This window comes from Scophthalmus maximus, chromosome 17 (assembly GCF_022379125.1).
Source record: "Scophthalmus maximus strain ysfricsl-2021 chromosome 17, ASM2237912v1, whole genome shotgun sequence".
In the NCBI taxonomy this organism is placed as follows: Eukaryota; Metazoa; Chordata; class Actinopteri; order Pleuronectiformes; family Scophthalmidae; genus Scophthalmus; species Scophthalmus maximus.
In genome coordinates, this window is record NC_061531.1 from 16,495,388 (window position 1) to 16,514,635 (window position 19,248).

Here is a 19,248-nt window from a genome sequence, read left to right on the forward strand (position 1 = left end):
CTTCAAAGTTATCTGAATTGAAGAAGCCTGTTTTAGCCGGGTTTAAATTAAAACTTTATTTGAGGTTGATGATGATGATGTAACACCGAAGGCTCTGCGTGGATGAAAACTTCACTGAAACTGAAGATTTCCGATAAAAATGCATGACACAGTTTATATCTGTTGTTTTTTGAGATTGTTAATCTAACGTAGACCACAGACAAGAACACACATGAGCACGAGACGTCAAGATGCGAGAGCCGAGTCGCCTGAATTCACACGTACGGATCAACGTTAACTTAGTGAGTAGAACCCATCTGGATATCTGTGTCAGTGCAAATCAGAGTGTGTGTGTGTGTGTGTGTGTGCGTGTGTGTGTGTGTGTGTGTGTGTGTGTGTGTGTGTGTGTTAAGGCTGTCGGAGCGCGGTGCATTAAGTGTGTACAGGCAGATTCTGTGGAGGCTCGACAGCCAGATGTTTCGGGGCTTCGGCTTCGTGATCAGCTGGAGCTTTTATTTCTGTGGAAAAGAAGAGGAACATTAACTTACTCGACACTGCTACAACAACACAATTCCACGTGTTTCCTATCTGTATATATTGTCTTTACCATTATCTTCAGATTTATGTGCCTGTGGTTGAAACTGTAGTTCTCCATTAGGACCCGCAGGAGGCTGCCCGTCCGCTGCCTGCTGTTCTTTCTGTCTCTGGGACATCTCTAATACTGCCTGGGAAACAAACAAACAAACAACGGAATTATCATCTGATCATGCCACTGAGTTCTTACAAGCTTTTGACTCTATGAGATTTTGACCCCAGGGTGTGAGAGGGTATGAATCAGTTTGGGTTTGCGATGGTGACAGTTACCTGCTGGTACTCTCTCTTCTGGGCCTCCAGCGCTTTGCCCCTCTCGTTCAGCAGCTCCTGCTCCTCGTGCAGCGTCGCCGCCCTCCTCCTCAGCTCCTCCTCTTTGTCGCGCAGCTCTGCCTCGAAGCGCTGGAGCTCCTCGTCCGTGTACGCGGGCTTGGCGTCCAGAGTCTGGGAGAGAAACGGAGGGGAGTTCACTGAACAAACACAAACTACTGTATTGAAGAGTTGTGGTTTCATCATGACCGTGTTTATTAAACCGTGGTATCGAATCAAATCATAGTTTGTGTCCTCCTCTTTACCTCCCACTCTCTGGGATTGCTGAACTCCTTCTTCTCGGTGGACTTGAGGAACTCCTCCAGGCTGACGAGCCGGTCCTGATTTGCATCCACCTTCGAACGCAGAAACGAAAGAAGACACGTCAGTCAAGAGCGTAGACAATGAAGACAACAGCAGGGAGACGAAAGTAGATAATCGAGACTCACGTTCTTCATGACATGCTCCCTCATCCTCAGTCTTTCTTCCTCCATTTCCATCATATCATCCTCCTCGTTCTTCGGGTCGTAGACCTTCTCCAGCTGGAGGAGGGAGACAAACAGATGTTAGCTGTTGCTGCGGGGGGATGTACCACTGAAAACTGTCAGGTTAAAAACTTTTTCTTTTCTAAAGTGAGCAGACGAAAAACAGACGAAAAACAGCTGTATTTTCAAACTGATGATCATCCACTTGTCATAATTCTGTCATCAGGGTTCTCATCCAGAACCTGAACAAGTGAAACCTTCTTTTTTAGCTGGATTTAAAAACTGAAGTAGCAGAGATGTACTGCCTGGTTTTTTTTTTACCTCCTTGGTGAAGAGGGCCTCCAGTTCCTGTTCATCTAATACACCATCTTCGTTCGTGTCTACACGCAGGGCAGAGAAACGTGACGTGTTCATATCAAACGTGTCAGAATGAAAAAAGGAAGCGGTATTTTAAAAAAAAAAAAAGAAAAGAAAAGAAAAGAGGAAGAGTTGATGCCCACCGTGCAGCTTGAAGAAGGTCTTGGGGTTGAACTCTTGAGGATCCAATCCGTCCGTCTCCTCCCAAACTTCCCGCAGCTGAGCGACGCTTCCCTGAACGTGAAAAAAACGCAGCACGAAGAGGAAAAAAATAATGTAAGAAAGCTTTGATTCACTTCCACGTGTTTCCACTTGATAATAAACACAGGACGAATCCGTCGACCCACCGGAGCGTTGACTTTGGGGTGCTGGCGGTGTTTCTCCTTCAGCTCCTGCATTCTCTTCTCCTCCGTCTCCCTCTTCTCCTGGTCCAGGCCCTTCAGGTACTCCCGCCGCTCGTGCTCCTTCAGCATCTCGTAGCGCTTGAACTCCTCGTGTCTCTCGGCGTCGTAGTCCTCCAGGTCCTTGGTGGCCTGGAAAAAAAGAGATCATCGAAATATTTAAATACCAAGGAAATGTGTGATCTGATGTCTGATCAGTTTGATTCTTCTTCTAGTTCCAATAAAATCTGATCGGAACAAATACGCGATCACCCAGCTCTCAGTTAACTCTGGGAGACTTCCCACTTATCGCTGCGGGGTCTTACTGTCGAAATCAGCAGCTCAAGATCTTTGGCCTCGAACGTGTTTTGATTGTGCGGATCCAGATGTTCGAACTGCTTCAGCAGCGAGGCGTGGTCCATCTGCAGGCCTGCAGGGCAAAAAAACATGAAACACCATTTACCAGATGCCTGACGTCTGACACTCTCAAGCTGATCTCTGCTCTTTGGACTTTCACATTCTGCATTTGCTACTCGCCTCTTGCTCTGCTTATGAATATTTTTGATCTGTACCCATGCACATGAATCAACAAAAGTGCACATCTGTATGTTTTTACTCGCACATATGAACATTTTTTATAGATATGATACCAGTTTTATATGGGATCAGCGTTCGCCGTCTAGCGAAAAAACAAGTCCACTCACTCTGCGTGTTGGTGCTGTCCAGTTTGGCCTTCAGCAACATCCTGAGACGAGACACCTCCTGCCGCTTCAGCTCATCCAGGCGAGTCCTCACGTGGTGACTGACCAGGTCCAGCTCTTTACTGAGGCGACCGCTCTGACGGGGGTACACAAAAAACACCCAGGTGAAGAGGACAAATCAAAAGCCAAGATCCTCTTGGTGCCTGTAAAAGGTAAACACGGGCAGCTGAGGAAGAGATAGGCAAACCTTGATGTCCTCTGTGTTTGCTGTCTGCAGTTTCTCTCTGAAGTGAGGGTCCGTCTCCAGAACCTCGATCACCTCGCGGAGATACCTGTCGTAGTACAAGCCAGTGTCCTGCAACAGTGTGTTGAAATAGACGGGTTATTTCACCTGAGCTGCATCACATATGTCAAAGTGTTGACACAACAAAAAGAATGTGAACTTTACAGCATTCTCCTCCTGTGCTTCCTCCTTAACTTCCTGGTTGCCCACATTGCGATCAATGGGCACTGACCAGACCCCGGCAGAGATGGAGAGAAGCAGCAGCAGCAGCCGGCAAGGTTTCAACTTCATCCTCCTTCAAAATAAAACAATGAACACAGAGTTGTGTGAGTGATTTAAGGAAAAATTAATATAAACAGATTATTCTTCTCTTGCTCACAACTTTTCTCCACATTTCAAAAATAAGGACTTACTCAGATTTATTGTGCTATTTCCATTGAATCTTAACCGTTTCATCATCTATTTTGCTTGGTTTTAATGATATGTACGTGCCTTTCTTCATATACATATCTTGTCTTAATACCTTTCTGCAACTTAAATATGCCTTGTTGCTGAAAGGTTCAAATAAACTTGCCTTAATGGACATCATCCATCATCATATTTTTTATATGGTCACAAGTCCAAAGCAAATCAAACCGGATATACCCGGATACAGACACGAAAACAAAACCCATTCATAACCCAGATGACGATGACATGTCGCTAGATGTGTCATCGCAGTAACTGCTAACAGTAAGTTCGCATGAGCCAATCAAATTAAGTGTAAATGGTTGCCAGCTGGTGTTTATATTATATGCCGAATTTACCAAGAGACTTTCAACAATAATAAAAGATTTAAAGTTCCTCATATTTTGGACGCGTGCCCACTATTTCACTTGCAATGATTCGAATGGTAAATTTCCCAAATGGAGTTCGGCGTAGCGATCGGTTTCGAAGAGGAAAAACGTATTTTGCTGGTTGAAATAAGAGGAAATATTAGGTGTAGGGCACCGGAAGTGTTACTCAACTAGATTATGAAATACGACTTTTATTTAACGGCATCATTAGTGTTTTAGCTAGCTAGCCAACTAGCTAGGGGAAGGACAACGCGGCTGCGGACCAGAGGTTCGTATCTACGATTCAAGACAAACACTGATACTTCTGTGGCTGTAATCATCTGTGGGATTTGACCTATAGTGTATGTGAATTAGCATTTAATTTAACAAGATTTGAAACACTCCTTTTTTTTCTTAAAACGCAATTTAATAACAGGTAGCTCTACGTCACCGTAGCCCTTAAGCTACGAAGAGGGAAATCAAGCGCAGTTCTTCCGGTGCTGTGCCTCTAATATCTCACGATTTTCTATGAATTTTAAATTTAAACTCAACTGACACCAAACCCACAGCTTCAATTTGTCTCAACAGATAAATGTCTTGTAAAAGCTCGTCTCTTACCGCAGGTATTTTAAAAAACAAATGTCCCGATAAAAACGCCCAGATCACGATCGTCACTCGTGTCGCAGAAATATGACGTCATGAAGCGAGAGAATTTATGCTGCTTTCAAGGTCGTCGGAAATATTAGACTTCATGAATAATATGAAAAAAAGGGTAATTAAGTAATGTCAAGTCACGATGACAAATTTAGCAAGTTATGGATTAATTGATATCAAATGTTTGCGTTTCCTCATGTTCTTATCTTAATGCAAAATATTGGTAAAATTATGATATTTATGAAAACATATTCGTATTTGTGAGGGTCGCAGGAGACTAGAGCATAGACTGGAATGCCACAAACGCTAAGAGCTCTGAAGTACATTCCTATCAATAACACGTGAAGGCATCATTCTTCATTAGTAAACAACACAGATACAGAATTTATATGTACAAACGTTTTTTAATTGTTTGAAAAATAGATTTGCTGTATATTAAATTCAGTACATAAACACAAAGTCATGGCTTAATGAAATAAATTAACATGAAACAAGTCAACAATTGCACGTGATAATAAATTATAAATAGATAAATATCATGCATCAAAATGACGTCTAATCCTACAGTGAAATTAAATAGGAAATAGATAATAAAATATGGCACATGGAAATCACAAAGTTGCAAAAAATGTTCACAAATAAATTAAAGTAAAAAATACATTAACGGTTACTCAATATAAAAATCAAAAAATTCAAAAATATATAATAAAACCATGTCTGAGCATTTTTCGAGGTCATTTTCAATTAACATCAGTTTGACTGATGAACTTAAAAGGCTGTGATTGATTATTCACTTTCAATGCAGCAGCTGATTCAGTGCTTAGAAATCAATCTCTCTCATGTCAGTGGGCGTCCCGGCCCTCTCGTTCTCCACCTCCTCCCCTTTCTCCGTGGGGGCCTGCTGGAGCCCACTCCTCAGCCGCTGGTGGAGGCCGTACTCGATCATCTCGCTGTAACACTGCAGCACCACCTGGGAAGCAAGACAGAGAAGGTGAGAGACTTTTATCACAGATGCAAGGTGAAGTTGCTTTTGCAGCTTCCATTTCCTGACAACAATTAAATCCTAATAAAATCCAATTTAAATTTGAATAAAATAAACTGCCCTTCTTGTACTTCACTATATACTCACCAGGTCAGTTTGGCACAGCTCTGCCAGCACTTCACTCATGAGAGCCAGCTGACTGGGCCCCTTGTCGCCCAGACCTCGCAGTGCACAGTTCAGGGATGCCGCGGCGACAAGTGACGGCGGTGCTCCCAAGAACCGGGAGTCGCAGACACACATGGCGGCCAGCGTGTCGCTGTGCCGCCGCAGGGTGGACAGCCGCTCCTCGGACTCGCCGCCCTCCCAGACGCCGCTCTGCTCCACGGAGGCAAGAAAGTGTGGCAGGAAGTCCTGAGGGGTCACCGCCGCTGTGTCCCACCGCAGGGTGGCGAGGATGACGCGCTCCATGTCCTGATGATTGGAAAAGGGGATTTGAAGAATTTTGTCAGACATTTGAAGAAGTTATTTTTGTGAAGTAGGAAGTTGAAATGAAAAAAATAGATATAATGTGACTAAAATCTAGGTTTAACTGTGGTTTTTATTCGCCACACTCTGTGTCCTTGCAGTATCTAAGATAGTGATGGTGTTAGAGGCCCATAGTCAGAAATGACATCACAAGAAAGTCATGCAGGGTCAATTTGTTGTGGTCGTTGAGGGCGTCCAGACTGAGCTATCTCTGCTCATCCACCACTCCAGCCTCATAAGATGGACCATGTGTTTCACTCACCCTCAGGTTGGAAGGCTGGAAGCTGTACTCGGCTGCAGCGCAGAGAGTGTCGGCGGTGACGTTGTCGCACTCTGTGAGCTTGGAGGCTATGAGGATGCAGCCGGCGGCCAAGCAGTACGGTGAGACGGGCACAGACAGGGAGGCCGACAGGAACCGGTCCAGCAGGGAGACGGACAGAGGGAACACTGCCTCGTCACAGCCGCACTCACAGCACACCTGGAGAGAGAGAGAGGACAGAGGACGCTGGTGTCACAGCTGCAGGGATGACACAATTCACCCAGCACCATGAGTGGGGAGGGTATTGAAAAAAACATGCTGGAGCATGAGAGAGTTTCATACCTCCAGGGCCCACTTGGCGAGCTCCTCCCTGCGCTCTGGGTCCCGCTGGATGAGGGCGACGTAGAGCGTGGAGGGGATGTACCTCTCCTCCACGTGAAGCAGCCTCTGGATCACGCGATGCCCCGACACGGTGGGGTCCCAGGCGGCTCGCACCTGAGACGGGCCCCCGGTGTGGCCCTGGGCTGGAGCCTCGGCCTGGCCCCGCTCCCGACTCTGCTCGTCCTCCACCTCCTCGCACCACAGAGACACAGACATGCCTCTGTCCATCTGCACGGCCTGATGGTGTCAAATATGAACTTCTTTTATGTCCAAATGGGAAGGAAACACGGCGGCTACTGTCCCTCTGTCACCTGAGCTGCATGTGCAGGTAAACGTGGAAGAGTGGAAGTCCCTGCGAATCAGAACTTCCCTTCTCCCTTCCTGAAACTTGGACTTTGCCTTCCTGCGGTGATCTGCCGAATCTCACCCCTCAGCAGACTCCGCCGAGTTTTATACCGAGCGGGGAGAGAGAGAGGCAGAGGGAGTGGCCGAGAGGGAAGGGAAAAGACCGAGGCCGAGAGGGGCGGGGGACCCTCGTGAGTGACATAAAATAATAAGAAGACAACAATACGGTCTTCGCAACAATCGCTCCAACAGGTGGGGAGAGGGAGAGGGAAGGGGAGCGAGGGGAAAGAGGGAGGCAGGGGAGGAGGAGAGAGAGGAGCAGACAAGAGAGGGAGTGGCCCGCAGGGACAGAGCAACAGCTTGTCCCCGACAGTGAAAGAGAGAAGAGGGGAAAAGAAAAGAGGAGGTTAGAGGCAGAGAGAGAGAGAGGGAGAGAAAAGGTCATCTCCAGACTCTGACAATGGGAATGGATGACAAAGGGATGAGGGTGTTTGTTTACAACGTGCGGCGCGCAGGAAACACACATACAGGAGAGATGTTGAATCATAGCTTCTTTTGGATATAGTAAATATCCTAAGTGTTCTGATACTGACAAGGATTTAAAGCACAAGGCGAAGTTGAAGAGTTGTAAGATGAGAAAATATATACATATTCCTGTAAAAGAAAATATGAATTTCTCAAATGTTTGCATTTGGAGCTATTGAGCTATTGGACAGTTCTACCTCTTCAGGGCCAACTTAGCAAAATGAAACTGTAAAAGTACAACAAAGCTGATATGGTTGGTGAATATGAGACATTTTTCAGCAGTTGTTCTTATAATAGATCAATTGTCAAAATCATTTTTCTAGCAAGAGGGACCAATGTGTGCAGATCTTTTTTTTTTTTTTTACCACTTGTGGCTCTTGGAAATAATATTTGTCATCCCCCGCCCCCCCACATTTTCCTCACTTTTCAAATAACCACACAAACCAACTTCATTAAAAAACTGCTGCACACTACAACACCACACAAAGGTGCGAGATGCAGAACGCCCCCCTCCCCCCCCAAAAAAAAATGAAAACAAAAAAATAACAAATAACTCTCTACTCTTCAGTTTGTCTTCAACCAACTTGTGATTAAAGGATTCGAAACAGATTTTGGTTTGTTTCAAGGGATCACAAGCCAGAAAGTTTGGATACTACTTGTCTTAACTCTCGTCAAAGACTTCTTCATCCTGACAGAATTTTTTTTAGATGGAAACGGTAAATATTATTGCATTAAACTTAGATTTCTTTTCTCAGTGTGTTCATGCAAAGTTCTGGCTCTGAGCCTCTCTCTCCCTTTTTTTTTTTTTTTTTTTTTTACCCCTCTGAAGATTCTCATTGTCAAAGCAACCTGTGTCCCGTCCGCCTCCCCTCCCTGCGCCTGTGGGCAATCTGCTGCTCGTGTTTAAAGGGCAGCGGAGCCACCGGGGAGGGCTGGGCGAGGTATGTGCAACAGACAGTGGCGCTGGGGCAGGTCAATGAGCCGTATTGTCTCCCTTTACAAATCAGTGTCAGACAACAGCCCCTGGCCTTCTGCCTGCTGCTGGCTCCTCACACACACACACACACACACTTCACACATTCATGGGGTTAGACACACTTTTCACACGCTCCCCGGGGACTCCTCTGATGGTCACAGTGGGGTCGCACTCACCAGTGGAGAATACAGATTGTATTTGACGCAGTCATTACAGGTGGCTGTTCACACATTAAAGGCTTCGATGGCGGCTCGCGTTTCAAATGGGAGTTAAATGGACGGCGCACACTGACACCAGGATTTCAGCTGAGCATCAATAATTCATGCTCTATTCAATCAGGAGGTGAAGACCACTTTTTTGTTTTGTAACTGATTTCGCAACCATGCGTGCAAAAAATAGAGAAAAGAAAAGCAATTTAAACTTTTGAAAAAGGAATAATCTCTATTGGAACTATATTCAATAGAGAAAGAAATAGATATTTTGAAATTGAACCAAACTAATACTTTGCTATTAATAAATAAATAATAATATAATAAATGCAATTTTATTTTTGTGAATGGTTAAAGGTGGAACTGGGTCGTGAACACCTTACCAAGCATCAAAATGCATAAACTCATCAGATTCTGTGTGTAAATTTTTATTCGTGTGAATAAACTGGTGATTGTGTATTAGATATTATATAACTTTCCCTCTATATGGGATGAAATATTACAGTAGAAGAATCAAAATTTTGTACTGTACTCAAGTAAATGTACTTTGTGTCAGTAGCAGTCATCAGCGGTTCTACAGTGGGAAATATAAAGAGAGATGAACTGTGGTAAACATCCAGTAACATAAAGGTTTCACATTTCAAGAAGGACAAATCCATGCAGTTATATATTTGGAGAGTATTGACGATCGGTTTTGATTTGTGAGTTAGATCTCGTCTCCTCATCAGACAGTGAACGACTGCTCGGTGTCCACTGCAGCAGCAGGTGCATTGACACGTGGACACACTTTCTGGAGCTGGAATCCCTGCTTTCAAAATAAAACACAGTGGGTTGTGATATGATGTATCTGAGACTCCGACAAGTGACAACCTGATGATATTAGCAATTAATGTCTTCATTCTCTTATTTGCAGCTCGGGGAGATACTTGCCTGTGTCCAAAATGACAAGAGCTCATTTAAAATGATCCAGACAATAGAGCCCCCTCATATAGGGAGAGAAGAATCAACCCCCCCAAAATATGGATTTTGATAAAAAACTATAAAAATGAGATTTACAGAACAAGAACAAGAACAAAAACAAGAATAAGAACAAGAACAAGAACAAGAATAAGTACCATTTGCAGTAGCTAATATGAGAATTAAGAAATCAAGTAAAGTCAAGAAAAGCTCTCTGGTCTAAGAAAAATTTAAGAGAAATAAGAGAGCACGGGAAACATAAGTGGCAACAAGCCAGGAGAAGTGACTGATCAACACTGAAACCGGTGAATTTATCACACAAACACAAGCCAGGAGAGAAGTTCAATCACAGCCGGTGGCTCACACGACCGAGCACAGACAGTGGATTTGTGCAGCCACATCATCTGCAGCAGATCATGGCTTTTCGGAGACACGTGACAACATAATGACAACATGAAGAGGCCGTAATCCTGCGACACTTGGTCGATTGTGGCATTAGCGAGAGAATATGGGGTTTAAAGCTGTCGCCAATAAAACGGGCTTTGAGAGGAGCTGAAAGCAGATTGAGTTTGAATGAGGGCCCGAGTAAAGTTGGACCCTGCCAGTCAAGTGAGGTCAGGAGGGCGGACGACGAGGAGGAGGAAGAGGAGGACCAGGGGGGACATGAGAAACGCAGTGACAGATCGTCGGGGCCTGTTTAAGCACCCTGCTAAATTCATACACCCGCAGCTGTATTCAAACAACACGGACCGAGGGGGACAGAGACGGCGACCAGCCGAAGGGGGATTGCAGCGGGTCCTGAGAAAGGGGGCGTGTCCGCCCCGCCCCTCATTTTCCAGCTCATTTCCCGGGACAGTGGAGAACAAGGGTCCCATTTCCCCCCCCCCCCCCCCTCAGCCATTCACCTCGCACACAGACACCTGCTGGCCGGCGGGGGGGAGGAGAGGGGCAAAGTTTAACCAGTTCACGAGTTAAAGACACTGAATAAACCAATAGTTGTCACTGTTACAGCTGGGGGGAGGGGGGAAAGAAAAAAAGACACGCTATCAGTTTGATCCCAATATTCCTGTCAAGTTTCAATATTTGCCTTTTCATTTTTTTATGATGTTAAAGTTTCAACAAACTGTTTTCACATCATTAAATCTAATTTGATTGTGTCTTAATGGGTTAGTTCAAACAAATCAGATCAAATCAACTTGTCACTGGTCACTTGAGTATTTTCAATTTGATTCCATTGCTGCTACTTTACACTTCGACTCAACATATGATCAGATTATCAGTGGCAGAAGAAGTACAGATCCTTCACTCTCACCTAGATTAGGCACTAATATAATAATGTTAAAAACAACAACTAAGTCCTGTATTCAGATGTTTCCTGAAGTAAGAATACAAGTAGTATCATCAGCAAAATGTTTTAATACCTTTACTTTGCACTCTGTTGAAAATGTATATAGCCTTTCTTCTATTTTTTATTGTATATTTTGTAATAACTTCTACCTCTTCCCTTGTTGCCTCGACTCCTGCTGCTGCTGTAACAAAGTGAATTTCCCCAGCGTGGGATTCAATAAAGTTTTATCTTTATCTTTTAGTTTTTTACTGTAGTGGTTCTTCTTAGGGCCGGGGTCACTCTAAATGGTCCCAGGACAAATCAGGAGAGTTCTCCTACACACATTTGTCTTCATTCTTTAGTCTTTTCTCTAATCTTTGTATTTTCTCTGTAAAATATTGGACAATGTGACGTCTTTGGGCCTCGGACTCTTTATTCAAATGAAAACATACAGTACGAGAGGTTTAGATGGGCTCTTTTTTTTTGTACAGGGTCACAAGCCAGAAAGATCAGGAGTAATATTTTATAAATTGATCAAGTTTTTTTTTCTTAGAGTAACTAAAGCTGTCAAATGCAGTAAAACGTGTAATATTTGTCTCTAAAATGTAGTGCTGTAGAATTATATAGTGGCTTAAAATTAAAGTTAAAATAAAGAACCTCATAATTGTGCTGAAATTGAGTACCATAACTTTCCATGGCTGTAAAATGAGCAGCCATTAAACAGACAGAGCGGTAAGATTCAACCATTTATTTGGTACTAATCAGCGGATGAAAACGTGATGACATTTTAGATAATTACAAGGCTTTTAAAACATTACCACGCGGCGTGTCAAAACTATATATAAGGCATGCAATAAACTTTGCATAGGACAGGAATGGCATCATAGAGTACTAAGAAGGTGCTGCCAGTCAATTCTTTTTTACTTAATCTTCTTCCCTTTTTCAGGAACAGTGGCAGAGGGGACGACAGGAGAAATATAAACCAAAGTGAGTGCACTCACTGGGAGTGCATCCGAAAAGAAAAGTGACCGGCAGGGATGAAAACACTTATGATATAACTTGTGAAAAGGTAAAACAGCAGCATGGAAAAGGAGGACGAAGAGAAAATAAAGAGATGGCGGACATGTAAACAAGTGGCGAACGAGGGAAGAGGGCGGACGACGTATACGTAAAGAAACCGAGCACTGCAAGTGTTTAAATATCTTGGACTTTAACATACATGGATACATTAAAAGAAAAATACCTCAACAGTGCCCCCTGCCCCTGAAAAACAGTAACGACAGTCTTCACCCGACAGTTATTCCTTCTCTCTCATTTGATCATAGTGTGTATATTCTTTCTTCACATATAAATATCCTTCATACAGCTCTAGGTGACTGTCATCAGTCCACCGGCTGACATGATGTAGACTTAATGGTAGGTGGGACCACGTGCTGAAGTAGAACAGGAAGCTCCTGCCTGTGATTGGCCGAGGAGGCGTTGCGTCTCGCTGGCCTGGGAGTCGGGGCTGTCCTCCTCAGAGCTGGGGGGAACGTAGAGGCCGAGGACCTGCAGCACCTTGAGGGGAAGCTCCTGGGGAGGTGAGGGGGGATATTTCACATATATTTCAATTCCAGATATGATTTTTCTATATCACTGTGAAGCAATGCACAGTAGGTAGATAGAAAATTAATTTTAGCTCTTAGCTGAGCTACTTATAAGACTCAATTGAGGCACATATTTAACCAATTTCACACAAAAAAACAACCTTTAAATGAGGCTGACGGATATTAAAAAATAAGAGCCACACTGATATAAAAGGTTGGCAGATAACTTTGGCCGATATGAGTCCAAGACAAATCCCTTTCTTTCTTATGGTTTTTGATCCCCTATGGATTCATGATCCTGAAGTTTCTCACAGGATATTTTTTATTTCGTTTTTTAAAATACAGCTATAACTACATCTGAACACAGGCAGAAATATGTCCAGTGACTCCGTGCTTCACTTCTTACCTTGCACTGGACCAGCTGCAGGTAAATCGCCTCGGCTCCGCGCAACACGGTCTGCAGATCCAGCTTCATCGTCAACTCGTTGATGTGCTGCAGATCAGATGGCAACAAAACAAATCATCCGACGGGTGAAAGTGCTTCTATGACGAAAGACAAAAGTGAACGAAATCGTAACATGACACACTGTACCTTCAGAATAGTGTTGAAGTCGTGATTGGAGCCAATCAGTTCTCCTCTCTGAGACTCCAGGATTGAGCAGGCGATCAGCAGGTGGAAGTTGTCGCATGGAAGACTAGACCACTGGACCTAAGGAAGAGAACACAGGGATGTGACAGGGGTGGGGGATCAGCTGGAGGCGATCCTGAGTGTATAAGTGAGTTGTTGCACACTCACCTCCCACAAAGTGAGGATGTCCTCGAAGGAAAACTCTCTCTTGAACCAGATGAGCAGCCAGCGGAAACAGAAGCAAAGCGAGCCGCTGTCCTGAGAGTCTGAGGAGCCAAAGAAGAATGGGTTTTCAATTTAGAAACAAAGAATAAGCTCCTTGTAAATTAGTTAGTGTCAAGACTCTAGCACGTGTTTCCACCCCTTATCCCTGAAATTGTAATTCATGAATTCCGTGTAATCACTTCCTCTCATTTAAAATACATATCTACCTACTGTGCAACCATCTGCAGATGCTTAACGATCTACATAATTAAAGGCGCTGATGTTCAGCCTAGAGGTCGCATTATGTCGAATAGCTCTCGTTTGCTTTATTTCTCCTGTCTGCTCCACTTTTCACAGCAATAACCTTTATCCTGATCATTTTTATGGAATCCACTCCGAGTGGACGGCGAGTCGCTGACTAACCCAGGAAGTCACACAGCTCTGGGTCCAGAGCCTTCAGCAGGATACTGAGCTGGAGGAGCTGCTTCTTCATGGCCTCCTGAGACTCCTCAAAGTTCTGGTGCTGCAGAGAGGAAAACAGAGGAGGCCTGTCAGTCCCAGCACGTCTGGAAAAATTCAGACAAAACTAAAAAGAAAAAATGAATAGGCCGCAAAGAGAGATATTTTTTCTACTGACCACCAGCTCCATGAAGCCCGTCAGACACCAGAAGGACTCCACCTCGTTCTGGGTGATGAACAGGAGCGGAGACAGGAGATCACTCATCCCCTGCACATAACCTGGATCAGACACGAGAACCGTGATTAGCAAATCATATGATATCAAACGCCCATTTATTTATGTATATGTATATTCAAGTGTGCCCACAGTGGGGCTTAATTTTCAATGGGACATTTTCTGGAAATGTATTAATTTAAATATATATAAATAACATATATGGTTTTTTTTTCTTTCTTTTTTTCCTTTGTAAAGCACTTTGTTATTTCTGGCTTTGATATAAAGAATCAATAAACTCTTTAAATATGTTATGAAATTATTCATGGGTGTTATGAAATTATTTTATTGTTCTTCATCTGCTTATTATCTGTGAGATCATATGCAAGTTTCTGTTTGACAACTGAAGGTTGTATACTCTGGCTTATGCTTCTTACTGTCACTCATTGTGTTTTTAAACATTTATCAAGCAAAATAGTTTGACAAAGTTAAGTGAATGGTGAATTTAAAAAAACAATTGTACTAATACAGGCCAATCTACTCAATAAAGTACGTATGTACTGACTGAAAATGTAGTGTTAGTGTAACTCTGTTTGCCAACAATTCATATAAAATCATACCGAGATCAAAGTTGTACATGCAGTACGTCATCAGCACGTCGTTGAGCAGAGTCAGTCCCGGATTGTCGTTCCCGGAGAAAAAGGTATTGTGTCTGTCCGTCCTGCTGACGTCTCGCTCTGTCACAAAATGGAACAAAGACAGTTTGAATCGAGCATCAACAACAGCTACAACCGAAATGACGAGTGACGGATCTTCTTCTATTTTCTGACCTATCAGGCTTCTGTAGCCTCTGAGGAGGGAGTTCCTCATCTCCTGCTCTTCGCTGACTGACTTCCACTGCACCTTCATTCGGAAATACTCGTCCCTGCAGACACAGAGGGGCGTCAAAGGGGTTTGACTTTTTTTTCTGGAAATATGCTTATTCCCAAGCAGAAGTGCTTATACAGTATGTAAAATAACAAAAACACTGACGTTTTGACCCGCAGAATGTCCTCCCGCTCTTTAGCGGTGCTGTTCCACGGATAAAAGCCCAGGAGGAACTTCCACACATCCCTCCTTAGTGATGGAATGATGCCCTGCAAGAGGCAGGAATGGCATTTAAAAAAAATGTGTAAGAGGAGGAGTCCTCCAGACAGGAAATGCATATATTGCCACTGTTCCTATAGTCTTACCCCTCTGAACACCAGCTGTTTAATTTCTTCTGGGTTCGTCACGCGGCCCTCAGCGTCCAGAAACTCATCCCATTTGTCCAGAGGTTGTCCCCTGGTTACTTCTGGTCTGGGACCGAGCTCCACCCCCTTGACGGAAAAGACATAAACAAGTGATTAATGTCTCTTTTTTACCTACTTCTCAAATCTGTGATTTCACATTAATTTCTGCCCTAAACGGTCCTGTCAGCTTATTTATTCTTACACAGTTGATGAGTTCAAATCCAGGCTCTTCATCCGACTGGGGGGGCAGGCTGGGATCCTGAGCGGTGCGCAAGTGGACGGGGGAATCTGGAGGCCGGATGGCCGCCCGGAAGAAATTGGTGACTTTGGAGAATCCACCGAATGTGGTGGCATAGGGGTCCTGGATGAACCTCTGTTCGAGAAGAGAGAACAGAGAATTATAAAAGAGGAACAAGTGTGTTTCACACTTGAGTGAGAACTGCAGTGAACAAAATACGAGTTTATCTACTACGTTTGTGTTTCAGTCATGTGCAGTGACTCTGGTTGGGATCTTCAGTGATTTGAACGTTTTTAAACAAAGTATGGGCAGACACTTTGTGCTATGATGCAGTTTAATTTTACTACATTTATTTTACATTTATAACATTATTGCCCCTTTCAAATGTACAGGTCACTTCTTTCTACCACTCTTAAATAAAATTTAAAAAAAGAGAAATTACCGAGACAAGATCTGAGCCGCCGTCATCCAGGAGGTGCAGCTTATCGAAGGACTGAGAAAGTGCACCTGAGTCGTGCGGGTAAGCGAGGAAGAGCCGCCCATCGACTGGTGACCTGGCGATAACAACAGTCATGGGATTGGTCAACAAAGATGTAAACAGCTCTGACTGTTCAAAGAGATTGGATGAATTGAGGTAACAGCTGCTGGGGGTGGGGGGGTGGTGATAATACTCACGGGTCAAGGATGATGTAACGCTGCAGGGCCCTGAGAAGTTCCCTTGTTCCTCCCCTGTGGAAGTGCAGAGGAGGCAGCGGGTGACCGCCTCGGCTTGTCAACACAAGAAAGTTTCGACCCAAAGAGAACCGAGCCCTCCGGAGAGAGTACAGCTCTGAGAGCGGGAGAGAGAACGACCACTGGCCTGCAAGCGAAAAGAGGGGAATATTAAGTTCCACGCATCCTTTCTTAACATAACTCTTATAACCCAAAGCGACAGAAGTGTGAAGTGCACCTGACTCTTTCACCGGAACATGTTCTCGATCTTTCTTCACGGTGCTGATCACTGCCCAGTCTGGCTCATAACCGGGGTCAAAGTTCGTATCCTCATCCCCTCCTTCTCCATCCTAATTGGAAAAATAAAAAAATTGATGATGACATCAAGATACATTTGAAAAAATACATTGAGATTTTGTCGTTGTTCATGTGTAGTAAACACATGATTACTGACCTTTTTGGAGTAGAGAACAGCGGGGGCGCTGCGACCCTCATCCTCCAGCGGGCTCCACTCCAGAGCAGGCAGCCCGGCCTGAAACAGAGACACGGTTATTGGTTAATGACCCCGTGTTTTCTTCGCACCATTCTTGACTCAGACATTATCTGCTTTACCCGCTCCACGATGCGGATGAAGCCCGGGAGCGTGGTGTCCAGGTGACTCCTCCTGACATTTGTATGCAGGTACACCCCCTCCTTCTCAAATATCAGCTGAGGAAGAAGAAGAAGAAGAAGAAATCCCATGTAAATGTAAGGTGGTGAAAAAGTAAGCTGAGACAAGGGAGGTGGCTCGTTGTGTCAAATTCAGGGTTATGTGGAACAGGATTGGTGAGTGTATTGTAACTGTATCTACTGGGGTTTCAACTGTGGCTTGTGTTCTTTATATAATTACAAATATTTTCTGGGAACATTGCGCTGATTATAATTTCACAGAGCCTTGTTTTGTCTGACAAATACAGGACCTGGATATTTAACAATCAAACATGCGAACATTAAACTGCCTTTTTTTCTGCGGTTGTCTACTTTGTTTGTCTTTATCAAGCCTCTGCTGTTCCATTTTCCCTAGCTGTTTTTCTTGTTGTCTTATCTAGTATGGATTATTGTTAAACATTCTGTATTATGTTGAAATATGTTTTTCATTGGATTATGATTTCAGGCTCTCTCTGTTAACATCTGTTAGCAAGTGCAATAACAAACGGTGCAATATTTATATTTATTCTTCATGTGTAACCATTGCTACTGCTCTGTATATGGTCTTTATATATCTTTTTTATATTTTCTTTTATGTTTAGTATATACCTATTGCTTTTTTTAAATGTCTTTCTATATTTTTCTGTCCACTTTGCTGCTGTAATGTCCAAGTTTATCTTATCTTATCTGTTCATTAGGCTCATTTATCATTTACAGTTCAATAGTTGATGTTGACCAATAACCATTGTCCCTGTCAAATTAACTAATAGATAAAATGAAGATAGCTTTGTGAAGCTGGAACAAAAACAACAACATTAGCTCGGGTCAGACTGACGTGTGGCCTTTGTTATGAATGTGTAACGTGATCTTGGCTACAGACCGATTCGTCAAACTGGATCAGATCCCATGAACAAAACTATTAGTACAAGGATGAAGCAGCTCCATTATGCAACACTGATGTAGAGATCACATAACAAACATAGCTAATGAATGACAGAGGCGCATCACATGGTTTCAGACGAGCCTGGTCGGGCAGGTCACTCGACTCAGACAGACACAAAAGGAAAACCCGAGGTTGTCTCTGCTGTGATGAACCAGTATCGACTGACAGACGCGAGAAGGCGATCCTGTCTGTACATCTGCTAATAAAACAACAGAGTCGGACATTTTTAAAATCAGCCAGATGTTTAACAAGGAACCGATCGCTAGCTTTGAAGCTAACATTGTCCGCCAGGACGAGTAGTTCCACCCGAGGAGACGCAGGTCGAGTCGCGGCGGGGGGGGGGTTGTCAACGTTGACACCTTTTTTTAAATTACTCCCGGTAAACTGTTGTGGAAAAAACTGTCGACTACCTTGTAATCTTCGACGTTCTGCTCCATTCTTCTTCCGTCGCTGGGCTCACTGCTCCGTGCTGCCATCACAACAAATGTTACGTCACGCTTCCTGCCATACAGAAGCCGCGCCCCCTTCTCCGAACCGACGTCATGTGTAGCGAGAGCCAATCCGAGCTCGGAACATACTTTGACTTTTCTTTCTTTTTTAAACGCCATATTACGATGTTTATCGGTGTTTCAATGCCTTTGAACAGCAATCACACACATTCCATGACGTATTTTTTTATTTTATTTATAGTTTTCTGTAGTGATAGTATTAAATACTGACATGTTTATTTAAGTCACGTACTGTATTATGCAAATAAATTGTACTGGTATCAAAGCAATTGTTATGAATACTTTATAATTTTTGCAAGTGGACGGTGAAGATCGTGGAGTGTGTATCAACGAGAAATTGTAGAATTTATTTTAATCATTCAGTGAACAGTGCATTTTTTTTCATTTTAATCCAGATGGTTAGAATAGTCTTTTGATTTTTTCTTTGTTGTGGTATTATTGGTCTTTCAGAGAAAGACATTTAGTTGTTTGTCCTCTTGTTGTTTTTTAAATTTTATTTATGTCTGTGTAGTCATGTATTCCTCTTTGTGGTCATTATATGTCTCTTTCTAGCTATTTTGTGTCTCTTTGTAGTTATTCAATATCTCTTTGAGTTTATTCAAAGTCTCTGAAGTTATTTTGTGTCTCTTTGTGGTTATGTAGTTGTTTTGAGTCTTTGTGGTTATTCAATGTGTCTTTGTGGTTATTCAATGTCTCTTTGTAATTGTTTTGTGTGTCTTTGTGGTTATTCAGTGTCTCATATTTAGTTTTCCTTTTTT

The 19,248-nt window shown here is 43.4% G+C and overlaps 3 protein-coding genes and 1 long non-coding RNA gene across 5 annotated transcripts; 1 reads left to right on the forward strand and 3 right to left on the reverse strand.

Moving 5' to 3' along the window:
• Positions 1 to 41: 41 nt before the first annotated feature.
• On the reverse strand, positions 42 to 4,636 carry nucb1 (nucleobindin 1). The gene is made up of 13 exons (XM_035614930.2): positions 4,519 to 4,636; positions 3,251 to 3,380; positions 3,050 to 3,157; positions 2,806 to 2,938; positions 2,428 to 2,531; positions 2,069 to 2,254; positions 1,865 to 1,955; positions 1,686 to 1,744; positions 1,329 to 1,421; positions 1,146 to 1,235; positions 844 to 1,014; positions 587 to 704; positions 42 to 497 (listed from the first exon to the last, which is right to left on the reverse strand). The coding sequence occupies exons 2-13, from the start codon at positions 3,374 to 3,376 to the stop codon at positions 412 to 414; spliced, it is 1,365 nt and encodes a 454-aa protein (XP_035470823.1). The 5' UTR covers positions 3,377 to 3,380; positions 4,519 to 4,636; the 3' UTR covers positions 42 to 411.
• LOC118288638 lies at positions 3,762 to 8,384 on the forward strand. 2 transcript variants are annotated; one of them, XR_004785904.2, is made up of 3 exons: positions 3,762 to 4,189; positions 5,401 to 5,545; positions 5,687 to 8,384. It is a non-coding gene; the product is annotated as an uncharacterized LOC118288638 (long non-coding RNA). The 2 variants fall into 2 exon arrangements; XR_004785905.2 differs by having other exon boundaries at positions 3,766 to 3,817.
• Positions 4,998 to 6,929, reverse strand: ccndx (cyclin Dx). Its single transcript, XM_035614936.2, has 4 exons — positions 6,663 to 6,929; positions 6,324 to 6,539; positions 5,684 to 6,007; positions 4,998 to 5,524 (listed from the first exon to the last, which is right to left on the reverse strand). Exons 1-4 carry the CDS (start codon positions 6,927 to 6,929, stop codon positions 5,375 to 5,377), a joined length of 957 nt encoding a protein of 318 aa, XP_035470829.2. The 3' UTR covers positions 4,998 to 5,374.
• Positions 8,385 to 11,773: 3,389 nt separating the features above from the next.
• tbc1d17 (TBC1 domain family, member 17) lies at positions 11,774 to 18,537 on the reverse strand. Its single transcript, XM_035614923.2, has 17 exons — positions 18,392 to 18,537; positions 16,964 to 17,059; positions 16,806 to 16,883; positions 16,590 to 16,701; positions 16,316 to 16,499; positions 16,083 to 16,194; positions 15,605 to 15,775; positions 15,364 to 15,489; positions 15,164 to 15,267; positions 14,962 to 15,056; positions 14,752 to 14,868; positions 14,096 to 14,196; positions 13,882 to 13,981; positions 13,423 to 13,520; positions 13,219 to 13,335; positions 13,033 to 13,119; positions 11,774 to 12,612 (listed from the first exon to the last, which is right to left on the reverse strand). Exons 1-17 carry the CDS (start codon positions 18,455 to 18,457, stop codon positions 12,451 to 12,453), a joined length of 1,926 nt encoding a protein of 641 aa, XP_035470816.1. The 5' UTR covers positions 18,458 to 18,537; the 3' UTR covers positions 11,774 to 12,450.
• Between the last annotated feature and the right edge of the window lie 711 nt (positions 18,538 to 19,248).